The sequence below is a fragment of the Daucus carota genome, chromosome 2 (genome assembly GCF_001625215.2).
Source record: "Daucus carota subsp. sativus chromosome 2, DH1 v3.0, whole genome shotgun sequence".
Classification (NCBI taxonomy): domain Eukaryota; kingdom Viridiplantae; phylum Streptophyta; class Magnoliopsida; order Apiales; family Apiaceae; genus Daucus; species Daucus carota.
The window spans coordinates 28,109,390-28,130,590 of record NC_030382.2 but is presented as its reverse complement, the minus strand read 5'-3'; the positions used below and the strand labels follow the sequence as shown (position 1 = coordinate 28,130,590).

Genomic DNA, 21,201 nt, shown 5'->3' with positions numbered 1-21,201 from the left:
TGTTCAGAATCAGAATATGCTGGCAAGGTACTTGGCTGAGCATGGGGATGCCACAAAATTTAGGGCTGTTGGAATCTACAGACCTTTAGGAAGAGTCGGCGAGCTCTGGCACTTAGATATGGGTTTGGGATACATAAGAGGAAACTTTCAGGTCATCAACGAGGATGAGTACGAGGCGATGCAACAGTAGGAGATGATGGTGGATGATCATGGAGAGATGGAAGGGGGTGATGATGCTCAAGCCAGTGCAAGCGGAGGATCAGTGGTTGGAGGCGGTGGAGGCCAAGATCCGTTGGGCGTCGATTAAGGTTCCCCTCTTCAGTTTTCTATTTCTGCATGCTGCTGTTTATCCCCATACTCATTTGCTAGGCTGGTTTCCTTTTATTTAAGTATATTATTAAATCTATTTTGATTCATTTGCTTCGCTCTGCGTAGAGTAGAAACCCTCTGTTGGGTTGTAATTTCATACTTATTTGTTTTGGTTTGTAAGGGCTTAAGCCCATGAATATTGGTGGATGGTTGGTTTGCTGGGGCAAAGCCCTGATCTTGATGGTTATGCTTGCATGCCATCAATTTTATCTTAATGAATATTATCCTTATCAAAAAAAATATATATAACTAGAATGGAAGTAACCTAAAGATACATAATGTGCAAAACATGAAAACACAATCACTAAAGCCTTTATTGCAATTTGGTTACCGTCATAAATTGATATTAGAATTTATAAGAATTTTCTTATGTCATTCTTTTACTTCAAATTCTAATGGTGTACACAGCCTTGATTGAACTGAATGGTAGATAGCTACATGCTATTCTAAATTACTTACAGCGTAAAATTACAATGTGTTCAAGTTATTTATAAATTGAATCAAAGGATATAACAAAGGCTAACAGAATGATTAAAAGATTTCTCTGTATCTCATTAAATTGTACAAAACGCATGCATCATAAATGTATGTCTATACAAGGATACATGTTATTTAGAATCAGTTTAATCGTTTACAAGGCACGTGTCGGCAGATCGTGCAGGTAGAAGTTTACTAGTTGGTTCCCTGTTAGATTGGTAATAAGAATATAGATGAAATTATATGATTTATAACTTCATTCTTTAGTAAACACATAAAAACACCTCAATTTCGGTCGTAAAACCTTAAATCAAGTAACCATTAACTTAAATTACTTACATAAACAACTTAAAAAATTCAAATATATACTATTATCTTATATTTATTGAGATTACTACTAATGCTACCCAATTATTAAATATATGATCAAATTAAAAAAACTTTAAATATGATTATTAAATAAATTAAAGTTTTTATATGTGAACATTTAAGAAGTTCCAACTCATATCTAAAAAATAGAGCATTATACTTACCAGCACAAAAATAGGGCAGCTATCCCCAAATCTGGTTGGAGATTACATTGAGCTCCATTTGACTTAAAATGATGATTTTTTGGACCTTCTCTCAATAAATTCTTAAATTATATAGTTAATTACACTTTGTAACCCCTAGATTTGCTTCAAACGCAGTTTAGTACCTGAACTTTAAAACGTGGCAATATGCACCCTAAACTTAACATTTTCGTTCAAGTTGTAACCCCTGGTCACTAACATATTAAAAATTAATAAAATATGAATAAAATTTTATAATATTTTTTTCAATTAATCATTTTAACTAATCTCCTATTTATTGTAATATATATATCTCTCAATTTTAACCAAGTATAAAATTAATAGAAAATCAAGAATGAATTATAGATATTTATTTATTAGAAAACTGCCAAAAGAAAAACAGCTAATGGATGTCAGTATTGTGCGTAAACTTGTCTTGAACCATTCAGCTTCTCTTTTTATGCCTCACTCGTCCAGACAATTTCTTTGTTGTTAAATATTTTCTCTCCATTGTCCAACTACATATCGATTTAACAAAAATATTGTTCAAACTGGTGCCGTTTATTTGTTAAAAAACAAGGCCTTTCGTTGAAACTAATTTAGATGTGTATACATGGTGTACACAAAGAAATTTATTTGCTTGCCGTAAATATCAGAATTAAATGGAGTTGCGAATTGAAACAAATTATAAATTCGATGAAGTGAAAAGATTCTCTAACATAATATATATTTAATTTGATTTACGAACATTCAAGAATACAAATTTTTTTTAACACAAAATTGTGTTGTTCAAAAATATATATTTAATTTGACTTCTGAATATTTTAGAAAGGGATTAACATGGATAGAGTCTTATATTTTATAATGATACATGTGTAATAAAATATCTACGGTAAATAGTAAAAGGTTATAATAAAAATACTATGTTTGAAAATACTTATCATTTTTATTCTCATAACAAAAGCAAGTATTTAAGATAAATGATATTCATCATGAAAATATTACTATCATTCTTTTACGAATATTAATAATTAAAGATATCAATGAAATTGGATGGATAACTATCAACTAATCCTATAATATTTTTAAACTTTATCTGAATAGTAAAAGATATACATCGTGACATTTGAATATAAAGCATCCGTAAAAGTAGCCCGGGGAAGTCTGGAAGTATTTTCAAGGGTTTTTCTATTCGCACAGAGGTTTAACTATGGAGAAAATTGATTCTAAGCTGCAAGTGGACGTGGACTCGGTCACAACACAAAACTATGAAAATGTCAAGGAAGAAGATGAAGAAGCTACTTCTAACTACAACAATGGTGGACTTATGGCTAAAGATGAGCCTATCATTGAAATCGAGGACAATGCTGATCCTGTTAGCAACGAAAATATTGATTATTACCCGCCAGTAGCAGTGTATGTTAACGACAACGATGACATTGAATGCTTGCCTGGCTATCGGTTTAATCCTTTTGATCATGAGCTTATAGTTCATTACTTGTTGAGGAAGGTGAACAAACAGCGTCTCCCTCATAATAAGATCAAGGAAGTTGAACTTTATAAATACAATCCGGAGGAGATCACAAGTATGTCTCAGTGTCGTTTTTAGTAAGTTTTCGCTCTTTGCCTAATGCAGAGTATGTTCTCTATTAACATTGTCTTTCAATTAATATGCAGAAACAGACCAGGGATTGGTGGAGAAAGAGTGGTACTTTTTCACACCCAGGGACAGGAAGTACAAGAATGGAAATAGGCCTAATCGTGCAGCAGGCGATGGGTACTGGAAAGCCACGGGAGCTGATAAGAAGGTGTCTTACAAAGGTGAGATAGTTGGATACAGGAAGGCATTGGTGTTCTACCAAGGTAAAGCCCCAAAAGGCGACAAGACGAACTGGATCATGCATGAATTCAGAGTACAGTCACCCACTGAAAGAGCCCGAACTCACGATGGTGACATGAGGGTAAGTTCTCCATCTCCAGATTACTCATACTCTTCAGAATAGATTAAGGGGTTTTGAATTAGTGCAATAGCTTTACTTATCTAATGCTAATTAGAGCAAAGTTTTATTGTCATGATTGAGAGAGCTGATCAAATTGTTATGCACATATTTTCTTGCAGCTAGATGATTGGGTGTTGTGCAGGATTTACAAGAAAGATGACAAAGTGAAGAAAGCTCCAAGGCAGAATCATACTGTTGAAAATTCTCAATCGGAAGAAAACTCTCCCATTAGAGTTCCAGGCGAAAAATCGCCAGCTACAACTGCAATTCAGTTCCCTACTCCGGTTACTACTAACATCTGTCGTGATGTGATGGAAAGCCATCTGCCTTGCAGAATACCTGCCAATCCTTTCTCATTTTCAGATGCTTCCTTGCCTAACAACCTTCTTTTCTCCCCGTCATTAGCTGTCGATTCTCCTCAACCTCTCAATGATGATGCGTATGATCTGCCACTTTTTCCCAACCAATTTGAAAGCTATAACCAAGATGAATTCAACAATATTAGTATGGATAGTTTGGACGATTTTTCTAGCCTCTCTAACTACAAGCAAAACTATGAATATGTTTCAACCAACAACTTCCGGAATGACTTTGTTGTCTTCCCAAATGCCCGAAAGAACAACCCTGGACTACCTAACAATTCGTTAGTGGTAACTTCTCAAAGTGTGGCGAGTTCTCCGGCTGGTCACTCCTCTACCTGATAGATTTTATCTTTTCAACTTGGTTAAACTCAGGAAGTAGTAGACGTTAGTTACGAGTAGAATAGGCGTAGCGTTCTTAGGTTATTTGCTTGGTGCAAGTATATTAGAAGCTTGCTTAGTTAGGGTTTTTCCTGGACTTCGTTTTACCTTGTAAGATATCAGAATCTAGTACAGCTTTTTGGTTAAATTTTATTGTGTGCTGTAGCTAGTATGTAGACGAAGATATAATGTAAAAAGTTCTTCTGTTACTTTAATATCAGCAATACGAAATGTAAATTTTGCATTGCACAGACTAATATTCTGTCTCGTCTGAGACTAAAAACAATGCAATGTGAATTACAATTATTTAGTCCACAAGCCAGAGAAGGTAGGAAGCTTGATCTCACCTTTGCCAGAAACCGGAATGCTAACATTTCCGAGAACTGGAAGATCAATGACAAGATTAATCCCCAAGTCGTAGTCAATGTCCCAGTCTGCGCCAATGTCTCTAGCCAAGCTCAGCAGCACATTATGGGGCACGTTCACTTCGACATCTAGCACCGTTGATTCGTTCCCCTTGAGTGATCCTGGATCCCGAATACTTCCTGAAGCAATCTCCCTGAAACCAACAACATAGGTTGGATTACAAAATTGATTATAAGTTGGAAATTATAGATTGGATGATGAGATATGGAAGGGAAACTAAAAAAGTACAGTAAATACTACCTATTAGCACTTTTGAGAGTGTAAGAGATCTCACAAATGGGGATGGGAGTGCTGTAAGGATTACTCACAGAAACCTTAGCATCGTAAGTGATACACTCACGGCTAACTTGTTTAAGATCCACATCCCTCAGCGTCGCCTCTGGTTTCTTCATCTCCGCCACCTTCTCCATCACGTACTCCTTCACATTGTACAACAATCCTGACATAGTTGCGTTCTCCTGCAAACAAACCACCCAGACAAACCTATGTGTCTGTATACGGAGAAAGGAAGCTGGCTTTACATGGTGTTTGTGCTTCATATAGAGAACCTGATCTCTGGCGTTTTGAGATCATTCTTATGTTACAACTTTGTACAGTAAATAGTACTGTGATTAGTTAATTTGACTCACTTTAATATACATTATTACTTTCGTAACGCTTGCAGTTCTTTAGGTCATCTATTTTATTTTTATTTGTAGAAAATAAATTGAGCCTGCATTCTTTGCTATTAATCACAAAGCAGCCCCGGCTTTTTATTTCAAGCTCTGCTACTACAAACTTGGAATTTCATCCACCAAACTAAAACCCTTATTTTACAAACTACAAAAACTTACCAGCATAAACCATACACTAGGCCCAAACATCTGTTTACAATTTTAATAAACATAAACAAAAATAAAATGTTCTCCCCTTTCTCTTCAAATATTCTGGCATTTCAGAAAGAATAGTTGAAGAGAAATGAATCACTAAATACCCTCATTTCCTCTTCCCTCAGTCCCTGACACATATTGTCAACTATCGTGGTTAGTTTATCTCAAGCCCAGAACTGAAAACATCAATCAAACTAAAGGACTCATATTAGAAGTGCTGATGGACAAGACAGCTAAACCAGAACCCATGTCAAAACAAGGGTTTTTTCCCATTCAACATTCCCATCAACTGTTCCAAAATATGAACTGGCCCATCTCGTAGACCAGAATGCATGTACTCATTTGTCACAAACAACCTCATCCCTGCGATCTTGGACTCTGCCTCTATTGCTAACTGAAAGTTGACAAACATATCTTCATAATAAGCAGCTGCTGCAACAGGCACCTGACGAAGAATACATTAATTAGTTTTAGTGGCTGAGACTACCGAAGGTTAAATAGATAAACTGCTACTAAAACCAAGTTGAAGGAAACAAACCTTGTTGTTTTTCAGAGTATCAATGTCATACAGCGGAGGCCAATCCTCCTTCTCAGCCAACAAGTGAGCAGCCTCTTTAAAAGGCTTCAAGGCATTTAGCTCGTCAAACATCCAAGGAAATATCATCTACAAAAGCAACACGAATGTATCTCGAAAATCAGGTTAAGGGCCAAAGTAACTAAATCTAATCGTGCAGTACTATAGCACAAATGCTAACAGAGGCATCGCACCTATTAACAAGGCAATAACAAGCTCTCTGGTGAACTCTTCTCAATTTCTAACAATTAATGTCTAACGAAAGTAACTTATTACACAGAAAATTTTTCTTAATATTACATGGGTAATAAATATACCACAAACAAGGGTCTAATAGCATTTCGTGTCGTAATTCTATGTAAAATAATATATATATTCACATTACCTCTCCAGTGAACATTACTGGACGGCCTTCTCTGACAGCTTTGATTGCATCAAATTTATCCTCATTCTCAGCCCTGATCCTATGAGCAGACCACCGTGAAGAAGAACCCTTCAGATAGCAATAAGTATTTAAAAAGTGATAATACTTTATATATGTAAATAAATCAAGCATGCAAACTGAATAAGTTGAAATAAATGGATTACCTGACAATATATGGCCTCGTGTAGTAGAGCATACAAGGGATTTGTGTCGAAAGATAAAAACTTCTCAAACTGCAGTTGCAAGGCAAGAAAACATGCATAAAATACAGTGCCAGATATTATGCTGATATTGATTAAAACTTATTGATATCTGCCCTGCCGCACTCACATGCATCATCAACTCAGAGTTTGGCTAAAAAGATACCGAACTTAATGACAGACAAAACATCGTACTCTTAACTTCTATACAATTACATCAAAAGTGCAGCATACAGAAGTAGAATAAGCAGCTAGGGTGGGACTAATTATATTTACTTGACGTTACTTGAAACACACTTAATTCTAAGTTTAGAAGGTAAATTAACAACATAGTTGAGTTGAAAACTAGAAATCAGATAAAGAATTCTAATACAAGAGAAATATGATTTTAAAAAGACTGTTGTTGCAACACAAATACTATTGCACTTGCACAGGTTTAATTTCTAGTAATAGAACATAAAATGGCACTAACTAGAACTCTAAAAGCCCCCATGCTAATACATGATTTTAGTTGTTTAGAATAACAAGTTCTATTAATCAGACCATCAGAGTTTTTGTTAAAATATATTTTTGCTAGTAAAAAGCTTTTCCCTAACACCTTGAGATTTTAGGAGAACTGGTCACTTGACAGTTTTACAAGCTTAGGTTAAGATTAGCAATTTATTCAAGAAGCCACAAATTCTTCATTTATTCTTTGTATCTCCAATTTTATGGTCAGCACCATCACTTTTGTGTAATATCCCAGAAGAAAAACGCCTTTGTCTTACAGAATTCAAGAAGAAGTAGCTGATCCGTTGTTGGGCTCCAGGAACTAACACAGGGTCCCACGCCCTCTCCAACCTGCATTATGATAGAATAAATGATCAAACTGACACGTGCTACTTGCATAGTTATATATGTAATATTTAGAACTTACATGTAATGCAAGCGCTCAAAGCCTGTACTGGCTCCTAAACCTGAAAGACCAAGAAGTTGTAATCCCTTGGGAGTTAAGATGCCACCTGAAGGGAGAGGAACCTGAGCCAAAGAGATCATTGTGATTGATTCAGTGAAATGAGGAAAAAAGAAAAAAAGAAATTACAACAAAAATAATACAAAAAGGTGAAAGTTTCTCACCCCGCCTCCTTCAGACTCTGCAAGGTGTTGGACAATATCCTGAACAATTTTAATATCCTCTGGAAACCTCTTGTAGTATTTCTCATTTTGGAGAAGAATTGGTTTGATGCATGTTCTATAGTTAGCATCGGCTGTACATCCATCTCCAAGTGGAGGAGTTCCACCAGTCATCAAAACTTTACTCAAGCCATGCGGTGCATAACTTAAATATGTAACTGCACAGAAACCACCAAAGCTCTGCAGCAAGAATAAAATATTAATTTCTGAAGTGAATCCTAGTTACTGAGGGGAGGAGTAGAAGATCATTACGAGTAAAAATTGCAGCAATTTTAGACATTATATATTCCAACAGGGAAATAATAAATTTTAGCTAGGCTCAGCATGAAATAATTAAAATAGGAAAAACTCCAGACAATAAAAACAACTATGTACCTGCCCTAATATTGACCAGGGACCACCACCAGGAACAATACGTTTCCGAATGAATTCGGCATCTTTGACTATATTGTCAGCTCGAAAATGCTTTATGTAATCAACTAAATCCTGTGCAGACTTCACTTGCAACATAGAAGACGTTGTTAGAGGAGTTGATAAGCCTGTACCTCGCTGAAACATATTCAGACAAAGCAAAGTTCAGAGACATACAGTAAATGATATTCCAAAATATAGACAAGTAATATGAATAGTATGACATGCCTGATCCAGCAGCACAAGACGGTAATCTTCGCAAGCTTTACTTATCCATCCACTGGCTTCAGTTGGTCGTGGAGACTCAAAACCAGGACCTCCTTGTAAGTATAGTAGGTATGGTAGCTGTTGATCTTCCTTCCCAGCTGCACTACACAACACAATAGTATAAGACAAACCAGTTAAACACGAAGTAAAATGGAAATACAATTATATACTTCACAAAGATGATTTCATAGACTGATAAAGCATATACATGAATCCTATTCATAGCCATCGTAATATACTCAGAATCTTTGTTTCCTAAAACAAATACAAGTTGCACTAAACTTCCAAACTTTAAAAACAAATAGAGTATTTGAGTCTAGCAATTAAATATATATATTTGACATGGATTAAATAAAAAAAAATTATTGAACAAAAAATGTTACTGTAAGGAAATTCTGTTTTTAACTTGAATATTTAAAATTTTACAGTAAATTTTGAATATGTGTTTGAGTTTATAAGTTTGACTATATATATAAATGGTAAGGTTCCATGTTGGATCCACCATTCAAGTTAAGTTACTTAGTTGATATGCTTAATTTTATTGTAAAGTTTTTTTCTAAAGGTTTGTTGTTTGTAGTTATAAAGTTTACTATTCACCAAATAGGGAAAAGTTATATGGAGACTATTGGAGACCTTGGAGGCCATATATGACATAAGTTCTGCATACATAACATGTTTTATATAATAATGTATTTTGCAATGTTCTGCTTAACATATAGTCTCCAATGACAAATGGTCTCCATAGAAATCATTTCTCGCCGAATATTAAACACAAATATAATGAAGATGACCACATAGTACCAGTTTATGCGTTTTGAACCTTTGTCATATGTTTTTAACACTTGAACCTTGGGTAATCGAAAGCTGCTAAGTACTTACAAAAATATTAATGTGGAAATTTCAATTTATTTACTATACTGTCACAAAAATAGTAGATGCTAATACACTAGGAAGCATGGGTGCGGCACCCAGCTGCTGCACTGCGCACCAGGTGCGGTGCTGGTGCGGCGGTGCGGTCGGGTGCAGCTGGGTGCGCACCGGGTGCGCCGCGTGGCGTATCCCGCTGTATCGGGTCGGGGATTCACGGGGTGCAGCAAAGGGGGTGCGGGAAGGGCAGTATTTGTAATTTTGAAAATAGTTTTCTCTAATTCAAAGGCCAAAGGAGGAGAGAAGCGCCGCGATTCAGCCACGGCAATTCAGCCGCAGTGCCGTTCTGCCATCATCCGCTCTTCTCTTCTCTTTATTCATCTTGCGCTCTTCTCTTTCTATCATCTTCCACATATGAGCTGTATGTGTATGTATATATGTCTATGCATATACAAGTCTTAGTTGCTGTGATTTTGTTGCTGTATTAGTGTACTGTAGCTGGTATGTATTGTGTGTACAGATGTTGGGTGCCTACGTGGGTTGTTTGTTCTGCTGCCCTGTGGTTTTTAATTGTTTGGCTGATTGGCTGTGGCAAGCAAATATTATAATTATGTACTGTAAATGTTAATTATTTGACTATTTGATTTGATTTGAATGCTCCTTCTTTGTTTTGTTGATTAACTATATATATAATATATATATATATATATATATATATATATTTTTATTTTTTTTTAATATTTTTTTTGCCGTATCCCCCCGCACCCGAATCCCCATATATTTTTTTTTGCCGAATTGCCGTATCCCCGCACCACGTATCCCCGCACCCGCACCCGCACTCATGCTTCATAGCTAATACAGTTTTAAATTAAGATTTGATATTTTGACTGCCACTTGTATTAGAACAAACATATTTATACCGAAATTCATTTACCAAATACATATCATTACTGTAAAATCTAAATAAATTAAAACTCTTTAAATTAATAATCTTTCTAAAATGATATTTTAGTATTGAAAACCCTTTGTAAACAAAGTTTTTCAATACTGAAAATGTAAATTAATGTAGTTATTAATTTATCGGTTTTTCTATGGTGTGCCCATGGGCACACACTAAGCACCAAAATTTATGAATTTTGATGGTTTCTATTGGCTTAGCTTCTTTAATAATGGTGGACCCCCCTGTAGTTGCAACAAACACACCAATCAAAACTCTCCAATTTTATAAATGTTAGTGCTTAGCATGTGCCCATGGGCACACACTAGCCAAACCCTTAATTTATCACTTCAGTAATATCTCTCTAAATTAACACTAAAATTCTCCCTTTCCCAGTTCCCAACTAACAGAGGCATCGTATTAGTTGAATATGTGGCAAGATCAAGTACCTGTAGTTTGAATAATCCATTCGAGCTATTTTCCATCAAATAACAATGCATTAAATCAACAAATTCGTCATCAACAACCTCAATTCATCTAAACGCATAATTCAAAAGCTATATCATTCATAAACAAGGCTTTAACAAGTAATTAAAATGAAAATAGATACGAAACGAAGCGAATTACCAGCAACGACCTCGCGAGCGAAGACAGTGATACAAGGAGACTGCTGAGCAAGCGAGTAATCGAGAGGAACAGTGAACCGATGATCACGGAGACGGAGACCGGGAACGGAGTACCAAGCTCCGGTGAAGTGGTCCGGCGAGACCTTGCTAGCGCCCATAGTAATTGAGGTGGTTTGAGAGGAATAGTAGAATTTGATTGGAGTAAAGTGAGATTGTAATAGTGATGATGATGATGATATACGGGAGAAGTGGAACAGCTGTGCTTGTTGGGGTTTTATAATAGTAAAACTACAAGTGAGTGAGAATGTGACGAGTAGTGATCCAACTGCCCCTCGCATTTGGTAACCGATTCCGGTTTGACCAATATTCTTTTGAGACGCACCGAGATGTGCTAACCACTGCGGCATAGTTTAATACCGTTAGGGGTCATTATTAGACTTTGATCAACATATATCATGTATCACACCTTTTTTTTGTAAGAGTTGATTATGGGTTAGGCCATTTGTTATGTTTGAATGTATGAAGTGGATTATCGATAAATTTTTGGTCTTATTTGTACCAGTCGTTTTAAATTAAATTATGTTTTGATAAATTTTTTCGAATTCAAGTTAAAAAAAATTGTTGAATTATATGTCATGAATTTGATTGGGATTTGAGGTGAACTTTTACACAAGCAATGTGATGATAAATGATAATAATAAAATAAAAAATTGGATGATAGAAATTTACACAAATAGAGGTTGAATTCAATTGAAAAAAGAAGATGAGTACATGTTTGATTTGAAAAGGCCAAGTAGTAAGATACATGGGACATGTTTATTCATAAAAATTTCAGTATTTTTACATATATAAATTTTTTGAAATTGATAAAATGTAAATTTATTTTAAATTAGAACGAGACCAAAATTTTGTCAGTGACCCACTTCATATATTCAAACGAATCAAACGAATTAAGTGAACGAATCAATAATTAACCCTTTTTAACTCCCTCGACCAATCTCAAGTATTACATGTATTTGAGAATAGTGTTTATTTTAAAAATTCAAATCAAGCCTCTCTCTTAACCCTAATTCTCTCTATCATCTTCCTTGTCGTAGCCGCCTGGGGCTTACATCGGTTTTCACCGGTGGAAAGCGCCGAATCAGTCAATTATTTTGTTTTCTTCTTAGTTTTTGAATGATAGTTTCCCTCGAGAAACTTATATCTAAAACCATCGGAGATTTCGTTGTCTCTCTTCTAAGCGGGTGGGTTTCAGTCCGGTTTTCTTTGTTTTTGTGATTCTGCTCCGGATATATTCTCGGGAGAATTCTTAAATCTAAAACCATCGGAGATTTCGCTGTCTTTCTTCTCTGTTTCAAGCGGGTCGATTTTCAGCCCGATTTCTTTTGTTTCTGTGGTTCTGCTTTATATCTAAGGTTGTTTTCGGTCCCTGGTCAGAGTTTTGTTTTTCACTTCTTAATTGTAAGCGGGGTCTGATTTGGTGATGGAAGTTATGAAACCGCAATTTTGATCGATAGCTCAAACGATAGATCTATCAGGGCATAATGAAGAGGGTATCAGTAATTCAACGAGGATGCATGAAGCGGGTACTTGTATTTGTATATACATTTTTTTTCAAAATATCGTTTAACTTTTTTTTATGAGAACATATGATTCTAATTCACTGTTTGTTCGACTCGATCATTGGTGTAGATGTCGTATGGCTTTTTATTATTAGATTAACATCTTTGTTTCAAAAGAAAGTATTACATGTATTTTTGTTGACAACAATAAACTTTTTTTTATTGAATTTTGAATTTGTGAATGGTGGTTTGAATTTGACAAGCTATCACTATGAGGGGTGTATTGGATTGAGATTTAAATGGATTTTGATGCATTCTTAAAATCTGAAGGTATTCAATTGAAATTTGAAAATATGCTTTAAAATCCGCAAGTATTCAATTGTGATTTGAAAATATGCTTTAAAATCCGCATGTATTCATTTGGGATTTCAAAATATGCTATAAAATCTGCAGGTATTCAATTGGGATTTTAAAAAATCAATCAAAATATCAGGGTATCCAAATATTCATGGATTTTATTGCATGCCTGATTTTGAAGCATTTGGAGAAGGTTTTATATGTATAATTTACATCATGAAATGAGGCATCAAGAGGCAAGATTTCATGGCATTAACAAATTAGCATATTTTTAATCGAAAGAAAAAAAAACACAAGTACATATAATTAGGGATGAGCAAAACCGAACCAAAAACCAAAACCGAAACCGTAACCATAAAAAACCGAATAAAACCGCACCATTAAAAACCGAACCATTTAATAACCAAACCGAATAAAAACCAAACCACTAATTTGGTTGCGGTTTGGTTTTAAATTTTTTAAAACCGAATATAAACCGAACCGAACCGAATAGAATTAATTATATATATATATATATATATATATATATATTAAATTATATATACAATAATAATATCTTAATTTAATTTTATAAATTATATTGTAATTTTTTTACTGAATGGCCAAGTTTATTTGTAACCCAGCCCATTATTAATTGTTAATATCCACTGTCTTTGGACATGCTAATGGTGGAGAGTGGGCTTCTGGAACTTACTTTACTCAAAGTTTATGTCATCTGCTAATTTTTTAAATTCTGTACAAATGTTCTTACATATGCTAAACCAAACAATCATGTTTGCCAATATTTTCAAGTCTGCTTTACTCTCCCTCATTTTGTCAACTGTTAAAGCTTTATCAATCTGGTAAAGTTTATTCATTTACTTGTTGGTTGCATCTTGCTTTCTTGTACTCAAATTCTAACATCCATCTAATATTAAAAAGATAATAAGAAAAATTTTAAATTAGAAAAACAATACAAGAAATTTTTTAGTTTGGTTTAAAACCGAAACCAAACCATTTTCAAACCAAAACCATGATTAAAAACCGAAACCACACCAACGGTATTTGGTTTGGTTTTGGTTTTTGATTTTAGAAACCGAAAAAATATGGTTACGGTTTGGTTTTCGGTCAAAACCGAACCAAACCGAACCACGCTCATCCCTACATATAATCACTATATATACAGCTCGTCTTCTCTATTATTCTTGTCACTTTAACTACACACGTCTCTGCACATCGTCTTCTCTTCTCTCCAGGTCCATATACCCTACACTATCATTATATGATCGTGTCTCTTTATATGTCTCTTTGTATGTTTTTTCTATATATGTGTTTCTAAACAAACCTGATATACATGTTTGCTTATTTGATTGATATTGTATGTGTTGACGAGTCATTTTGCATGCTGGTAATGTACTATTGTTATGGCTGATGTACAAGATGATGTACAAATTGTTAAAAAACGAAATGATTATGGCCAATGTACACAAGATGAGAGCAAGGCATTGTTAGAAATTATGGTTGATGCAGCAAATCGAGGGTGGCGTGATAATAGCGGTGTGTTTACTAAACAAATAGTGGAAGATAGAATTCTTCTCGCTCTTAATTCAGAACTTGTGTGTAAGAAGAATTACAATCATTATTATAGTCGACTTAAGTGGTTTAAAAGTCGATGGATCTCTTATTCAACTCTTTTGAAGTTTAATTCCGGTTTTGGTTATGACTCAAATACAAAGAAGTTTACCGCTCCCAATGAAGTATGGGATGACTACCTAAAGGTATAACCAAATTTCATATCTATAATTATATAAGCATCATAGTAGTCCATCGGTTTTGAGTAATATTATTGTTTTGGATAGGCTCATCCAAAAGATAAAAATTTACGTGATGGGGAATCTGATGATTACGAGGACTTACAAACTGCTGTTGGAGGCGGCGTTGTAATTGGTAAAAATTTGATTGGATTGGGTAATGTTACTAATGCAAGGACATTAAAAGCTAGTGAAGTGCAAGATATGTGCATTGATGACTTGAGTTATGATCTTGAGGTGTTTGAACAAAACAACTCGCCACTGATGGGTTCTCCTAAAGTTTTTGAGTTGCCTAAGAAAAAACTTCCAACCAAAAGAGGAAGAAGCAAGTACGAGGGAGGTTCTAACTCAAGTAGCAATAATCCTAAAAGTGGTATTTTTGAACAACTTGCTAAACTCACCACAACTTTTGAAGGGGTGTATGGCTTATTGCAAAGAAGGGAAAATGAAAAGATGTATACAGCTTGGGATGCAATTAAGGAGGTGCCAAATTTAAGTGAAGATGTTCGTTTAGAGGCATTTAACTTGCTTGACACCAAAACGAAAAAGGATGACTTTTTGAGAATGACTCCTGAAGAAAGAGCAAATTGGATACTTGGCATGACCGACAAATATTAATGGTTATAATTTTATTTTACAATCATCGAATAATTTTTTAATAATCAATGATATTGAGTTTTAAGAACTTCCAGTTGATTGGGTGTATGCTTATCATAGTTTGGTTTGAATAAAATATGACGATTATCTTTTTTTATTTTAGCACTGCCGCTCATTTTTTAATCTTAATTGTTTAGATTCCGTGACTTCTGTGATTGTCACGTCTATTCAATCGCTATTGTAATGTTAGGCAAAGGTTTAATTGCTCACGCTTTGCAACTAGTACAAATTTTAACAAAGTTATGAAGGCTTTGAACACTATAGCACCACAACTGATGGTAAAGCCTGGAGGTGTTTCTCCTAAAATTTCTGAGAGTATACAAGATTTTATCCTTACTTTAAGGTACTATTTTTATTGTAATCCATTAGTCTAACCATGATTTTATTTGATTTCGAAACATTAATTTTTTGTGGTCAAATATTTTTTAGGACTGTGTTGGTGCTATGTATGGAACTCATATCCCAGCTACGATACGAGGTCGGGCAGTAAGTAGCTATCGTAATCGTCATGGTTTTGATTCTCAAAATGTTTTAGCTACTTGCAATTTTGATTTGGAATTCATATATGTGCTTAGTGGGTGGGAAGGTTCTGCACATGATTCAAAAGTGTTAAATGATGCATTATCAAGAAGAAATGGGCTTGAAGTTCCCCCGGGTATATATTCCATTATTCCTTGCTCTAATATAAATGAGCATTTAATTTGTTGTATATCTTACGCTTATTTATTATACACTTTTGTTTTCAGGAAATATTTTCTTGTAGATCGTAGATTTGCTAATCGTCGTCAGTTTTTAGCTCCTCTTCGTGGTGTTCGATATCATCAAAAAAATTTTGATGGTGAAGGTCGTCATCCAAGAAATGCAAATGAGCTTTTTAATCTCCGACATTCTTCATTGAGAAATGTGGTTGAGAGAATTTTTGGTGTGTTCAAATCAAGATTTACGATATTTAAAGTTGCAGCTCCATTTTCATTTCAAACACAAGCGGAGTTCGTATTAGCTTGTGCTGGATTATACAACTTTCTTCGAAAAGAATGTCGTTCTGATAAATTTCCGGTTGAAAGCACAGATGACCAGCTTTCTGACACGGATGATGATATTTATGAATTAAATCCTTTAAGTCAACAACAACAAAGGGAAGAAACTAATAACTGGAAGAACAAGAAGACGTGCACTGATGAGTGGCTTAGATATTTATTTGTTATTAAATATTATTTTATATATTAGAGCATTTTATAATATAAATGACGTTTTTTTAAAGACAAGAGTGTCTTATTTTACAATAAAATAAATTATATTTTATATTATTATTTATCCGAATATCATGTGTATTCAATTAAAATATTTTATAAGAGTATTTCGAATTCCGAAAATCAGCAAGTATTCAATTGGGATTAAAAAAAAGAATTCAATAAAATCCGGAAAATCTCATAAAATCGTATAGAATCCACACAACATAATGCAACAGAATCCACATAGAATGAAAAAGAATCCATATGAATTTCAAATGAAATGAAAACGAATCCATGGATTTTGAAAATCTCATAGAATCCATGTACTATTATGAATGCATTAAAATTCATTAAAATCTTAATCCAATACACCTCTCTATATTTATTTTTGCAATACCACTCTAAAATGACATCCCATGTTCTTGTTTAAATTTATGTTGCTCCTGCACATAAATTTATGTTGCTCCTGCAGATAGAGTTCTCACATCAGATTATTCTAATGTTGTGTTTGGTTGGGGTGAATGATTCCGGAGGAATGAAAAAATGAACTATCTTATTGATGATTTTTAAGAAATTTCATTTTTTTCTCCATTCCATTCTCTACATCATATGCTAGATATCATCCCTTCCATTTGAGATGGAATGCTCCATTCTCTCCCATCCTCAATTTCTTCTCAAATCTCATCATAGCAATTTTGCACTCCTTCAAAATTTTTCAAAACTTTCTTCCTATCTCTATTAGTTTCAAGTATTTTTTACTCATTTCATTCCATTCCACTCCATTCTCCCCAACCAAACACAACATAAGTGATCCCTTCCTTTGGTCTTTTCAAGGAATGAACAAATGCTTCCCGTGACTTAAGAAGCTACCATAGGGGTGTAAATGAGCCGAGCCGAGCCGAACTCTAGAGTGCTCGTGTATCGTTTGTTAAAAAATTAGCGAACTCGAAGTCGAGCTCGAGCTTGGATCGAGCCAAAAATACTGTTTGAGTATCGACTCATTAAAGAATAACTCTGTTCACGAACGGCTCGCGAACCGCTCACGAACATGTCTCACGAGCTGTCTCGCGAGCTTTTGCTCACGAACCGCTCATTAACTTACGCTCACGAACGTATCTCACAAATTTTTGCTCACCAACCGCTCATTAATTTTGTTCACGATCTTATTTAATAAACTTTGCTGACGAGCTAGCTTATGCTTATAAATTTATTTACGAGCTTGTTTGTTATTTAATTTAATTAAAAAAAATTAAATTCTAACAATATTTTAATTTATGCTCTAGGAATCATAAATTCATAATAAATCATCCATTAATAAAACTCCCACATCCACGAGCCAAGTTCACGAACCATGTTCACGAATTCATAATTCGAACTTGTTCGCGAACTATCGAGTCGAACTCTACTGTGCTCAAATTCAGCTCGTTTATAAAGCGAAACTTAAAATTGTGCTCAAGATCGACTCGTTTATGAATCGAATCGAGATCGAACCGACCTTTTTTCGAACCGAACACCGAGCGGTTATCGAGCGTATCAACTCATTTACAGCCCTAGCTACCAATAACGGAGATCACCTGGATTTTTTAAGAAATGTCCACACCAGACTCCCTCAATACATGGTTTATAATCCCAAATTCCCGCATCTATTCAGTCATGGACTTTGAGTCCACCAGCCTAAGGTGAATACTTGTGAGTCATATTAATTATCTGTTTAGCCAACTTTTCTCATAACAACATAGTATTGTAGACATTTGATAAATAAACATGAAACAGAGTGTTCTTTAAAATTACTCCATATCAGCCTTTATTATACCATCTTTCTCGGTCCACATAGCATAAGATATGTCGGTCTCAACTTTTGCTTAATCAACAAAAAGTGTGTTATGTTATACTTGTCACACATTATCTATCCTTAATTATAAACAACAATTTCATCCTTTGCTTTCAACGAGAAAACTGAAACCCCTACTAAACTTGTAAGGCATGCCAAAAAGATGAATGGAGTATGAATCCCGTAAGAAATTCTCCGTGGCTCGTTAAATGGTAGGGACACAACCAAGTCCATAGATTACCTGTCTCATTGCCTATATTACCTATTAATAATATAAAATATTAAATCCAAAATCTCCATTTCTTAAGGTCTCTACACAAATCTATATATAAAAAAAGGTTTTCTAACATTCCCACACAAATCTATAACAAAAAATATCAGACATTCCCGCCGACATCCATAACAAAACGGTAAGGGTGTTTAATCTCTCTTCTTCACCAAAATTAATATGCAGGGGGCTTCACGGATTTAATAAGGTTACAATGATATACGAATGAAGCTGTATTCTAATGCATTAGTGACAACTAATGATGTGATTAAGATATTGGTTTAAGTCGTTAATTACTAAGCGTTACATATCTATTGTCTCAGCCGTTTATACGGTATTAAGTAAGAGTTTAGCCGTTTAAGCACAAGTGGATATCTTTGTTACGGAGAAATCTAGCTCTGAATTGGCTAATATCTTGCAATAAAACGGCTAAGAAGTGATGACATGGTTATTTCACGTATGAAAATGCACATGAGAGATGATTAAGTAGCAAGTAACTACAAAACGAAATCCAGTTGATTGAATCTTTGGGAGTCGAAAACGACACACATTGGTTTCCAAGAGAGAATCAAATGTTTGTCATTAACATCTTGTCCCGATAAATATTTACAAAAGAATTCTAAGAGCTATCTCCTACGAGTTTGGCTCAAATTGGTTAGCTGTATATTGGAGCTGTAAGACATTATATAAAATTTGTTGAATCGGTAGGGCATTTTGCTTCGATGGTATTAGTTATATTACCTGCGGGCATTACTATAAATACATGGGGCTCATGGAAACTTCACTTCAAGTGTACATTTTACTTGAATTGATTGTTACTGCAGGCTATGAGAGGATGTCTCATGAGAAGAGAAGAAACGAGGCTACATGGTCTTCACTTCCTGTCCTTGTCTTATGGATGATCAAAGATAAGCTCGACATATTTGATAATATGTGTGTGTCAGCCATTTGTCATGATTGGAGGACTGCATCCTTGTCATACCCGAAAAAACAATCAATTGGCGCGCCGTGGCTCATGCAACAAAGCAAAAATCTTGACAGTTGTTTGCAGGATTTTATCAGCATTGCGAGAAACAAGAAGGTCACTCTCTACCTGCCTGAATCTAGTAATGCTCTGGTGCTTTTTTCTAGACAGGGATGGATTCTTATGCGTCGAAAGAATTTCTTTGTGACCAGAGAAAGGCTGCCCGATTCTGTGTTCTTAATAAATCCCATTACGAAGGCTAAAATTGATCTGCCTGATGTTGCAGAGTCTCATGAATTTTTTGGTTCCTTTTCAACTCATGAGGGCTGTCCTGTAAGTGTGGTCCTCATCAGTGCTGGTACATTTTGTCGGATAACTCTGAGAACAGCCAAGCCTGGTGATCTTGTGTGGACTAAACACGCCCCTGTAGAGCGGACGATGCAGTTTGAAGGGTGTCGTGGTCTGATCAGCATCGGTGAACAGATTTTCTATTATGATATCTGGGGAAAGATGACTATATATAATATGGCTACTCATGTTTGGAAAGAGTTACTTAGGCCTAGGGATGAATTGGAGGGAGTCAATTATATCACGGAACATGATGGAAAACTAATAAAACTCTTTGCTGATGGAGATGAAGATCATACCTCCTACAGCATTTCAATCTACAATGATACTGATACTTCATGGGAAAGGGTCAAGAACGACGAGATGAGCAACACGAGTTGGTACTTGTCGAGGCTGCATAACTGCTTTTGTGCTTGGGAAAGTGGTCTGAAAGTGTATGTTCTTCATCCAAGTTATGGTGGTCTCCTTCGCTGTACTCGTACAATTCGTGGTTACACTGTTCTTTCTCATGATATAAATGACGGAGATACACAAACTCTTCAGGTGCCATATGAAATTCATTCATCAGCAAAGTGGGTTGATCTTGGTTAATAATTAGCTTAAGTGTATGTATTAGCTGGTGGCATTTCAGTTCACATAGAATATCATTGTCTTTTGTAGAGGTGTCTAGCTTTTCTGTTATATTTCTGCCAAGTAGTTATGAAAAAGAAAGAGTGAGCTTGTTGGACCTTCTCCCCGAGTTGTTTTCAAGGCTTTTTAGTTATGTTTAACCTTAATAACTCGATGAGCTCACCCTTAGATGCAACTATGGGCAATCACATTTGTTAACTATGAGTTATGATACTAACAAATGCCGATTTCTAATCATATTATGTGATCTAAGTTGGTTAAATCACTAAAATATTGCTGTTGTTAAAAGACCAGCTCCTTGTAATAAAGAGTTGCTACTGGAATTTTGGTTTAGTGAATTGTATAGCTAATATAAGATTAAGCACTTGACATGATCCTGGACGATTGTACTAAACTTGTAATGACACGTGAGATAGAACTAGATAATATGCCTTCTGAGATTCACAGATTGGCTTAGTTGCTACGAGGTTTAAATAATGATCGCTTAATGACTATCTCTTGCTGTTAAATATTGTATACCAGTAGTGCTGTGCTACAAGTTACAAGAGCTCTTTATAGCTCGTGTCTTTCTCTGAAACTGATACTGGATTGTCGTAGCTAGAATTTAACTAATCCAGTGTTTGTAATGTTCCCTAATTTTGTTAAAAGTAA

General features: G+C 35.0%; 5 protein-coding genes across 6 annotated transcripts; 3 read left to right on the top strand and 2 right to left on the bottom strand.

The window, feature by feature from the left end:
- Positions 1–2,607: 2,607 nt before the first annotated feature.
- On the top strand, positions 2,608–3,400 carry LOC108207287 (NAC domain-containing protein 2). Its single transcript, XM_017377746.1, has 2 exons — positions 2,608–2,983; positions 3,075–3,400. Exons 1-2 carry the CDS (start codon positions 2,608–2,610, stop codon positions 3,398–3,400), a joined length of 702 nt encoding a protein of 233 aa, XP_017233235.1.
- LOC108205715 (desiccation protectant protein Lea14 homolog) lies at positions 2,987–5,196 on the bottom strand. 2 transcript variants are annotated; one of them, XM_017375751.2, is made up of 3 exons: positions 4,804–5,196; positions 4,485–4,696; positions 2,987–3,872 (listed from the first exon to the last, which is right to left on the bottom strand). In XM_017375751.2, the coding sequence occupies exons 1-3, from the start codon at positions 5,100–5,102 to the stop codon at positions 3,799–3,801; spliced, it is 585 nt and encodes a 194-aa protein (XP_017231240.1). In that variant the 5' UTR covers positions 5,103–5,196; the 3' UTR covers positions 2,987–3,798. The 2 variants fall into 2 exon arrangements, with proteins under 2 accessions (XP_017231240.1, XP_063943130.1); XM_064087060.1 differs by lacking the exon at positions 2,987–3,872 and having other exon boundaries at positions 4,324–4,696.
- Positions 5,197–5,392: 196 nt separating this feature from the next.
- LOC108205714 (uncharacterized) lies at positions 5,393–11,338 on the bottom strand. The gene is made up of 10 exons (XM_017375750.2): positions 10,913–11,338; positions 8,443–8,579; positions 8,179–8,352; positions 7,747–7,983; positions 7,547–7,647; positions 7,398–7,470; positions 6,595–6,663; positions 6,392–6,499; positions 5,971–6,096; positions 5,393–5,877 (listed from the first exon to the last, which is right to left on the bottom strand). Exons 1-10 carry the CDS (start codon positions 11,316–11,318, stop codon positions 5,683–5,685), a joined length of 1,626 nt encoding a protein of 541 aa, XP_017231239.1. The 5' UTR covers positions 11,319–11,338; the 3' UTR covers positions 5,393–5,682.
- Positions 11,339–14,233: 2,895 nt separating this feature from the next.
- Positions 14,234–16,504, top strand: LOC108207286 (uncharacterized protein At2g29880). The gene is made up of 5 exons (XM_017377745.2): positions 14,234–14,587; positions 14,669–15,218; positions 15,592–15,620; positions 15,707–15,901; positions 16,022–16,504. Exons 1-5 carry the CDS (start codon positions 14,234–14,236, stop codon positions 16,502–16,504), a joined length of 1,611 nt encoding a protein of 536 aa, XP_017233234.2.
- Positions 16,505–19,275: 2,771 nt separating this feature from the next.
- On the top strand, positions 19,276–20,639 carry LOC108207285 (F-box protein At1g49360). The gene has a single exon (XM_017377744.2). It carries the CDS (start codon positions 19,372–19,374, stop codon positions 20,509–20,511), a length of 1,140 nt encoding a protein of 379 aa, XP_017233233.1. The 5' UTR covers positions 19,276–19,371; the 3' UTR covers positions 20,512–20,639.
- Positions 20,640–21,201: the final 562 nt, after the last annotated feature.

What these genes read in the sequence shown, in the direction of transcription:
- LOC108207287 (XM_017377746.1), top strand. Translation starts at nt 2,608, where the DNA reads ATGGAGAAAATTGATTCTAAGCTGCAAGTGGACGTGGACTCGGTCACA. An exon ending in CAATCCGGAGGAGATCACAA is followed by an intron (nt 2,984 to 3,074) that starts GTATGTCTCAGT and finishes ATTAATATGCAG; the next exon opens with AAACAGACCAGGGATTGGTG.
- LOC108207286 (XM_017377745.2), top strand. Translation starts at nt 14,234, where the DNA reads ATGGCTGATGTACAAGATGATGTACAAATTGTTAAAAAACGAAATGAT. An exon ending in TATGGGATGACTACCTAAAG is followed by an intron (nt 14,588 to 14,668) that starts GTATAACCAAAT and finishes TGTTTTGGATAG; the next exon opens with GCTCATCCAAAAGATAAAAA. An exon ending in GATTTTATCCTTACTTTAAG is followed by an intron (nt 15,621 to 15,706) that starts GTACTATTTTTA and finishes AATATTTTTTAG; the next exon opens with GACTGTGTTGGTGCTATGTA.
- LOC108205714 (XM_017375750.2), bottom strand. Translation starts at nt 11,318, where the DNA reads ATGCCGCAGTGGTTAGCACATCTCGGTGCGTCTCAAAAGAATATTGGT. An exon ending in CAGTAATGTTCACTGGAGAG is followed by an intron (nt 6,097 to 6,391) that starts GTAATGTGAATA and finishes TTGCTTTTGTAG; the next exon opens with ATGATATTTCCTTGGATGTT. An exon ending in ATACTCTGAAAAACAACAAG is followed by an intron (nt 5,878 to 5,970) that starts GTTTGTTTCCTT and finishes ATTCTTCGTCAG; the next exon opens with GTGCCTGTTGCAGCAGCTGC.
- LOC108205715 (XM_017375751.2), bottom strand. Translation starts at nt 5,102, where the DNA reads ATGAAGCACAAACACCATGTAAAGCCAGCTTCCTTTCTCCGTATACAG. An exon ending in ACTCTCAAAAGTGCTAATAG is followed by an intron (nt 4,697 to 4,803) that starts GTAGTATTTACT and finishes TGTTGGTTTCAG; the next exon opens with GGAGATTGCTTCAGGAAGTA. An exon ending in CATTCCGGTTTCTGGCAAAG is followed by an intron (nt 3,873 to 4,484) that starts GTGAGATCAAGC and finishes TCTTGGTTATAG; the next exon opens with CTTTCAAATTGGTTGGGAAA.
- LOC108207285 (XM_017377744.2), top strand. Translation starts at nt 19,372, where the DNA reads ATGGGGCTCATGGAAACTTCACTTCAAGTGTACATTTTACTTGAATTG.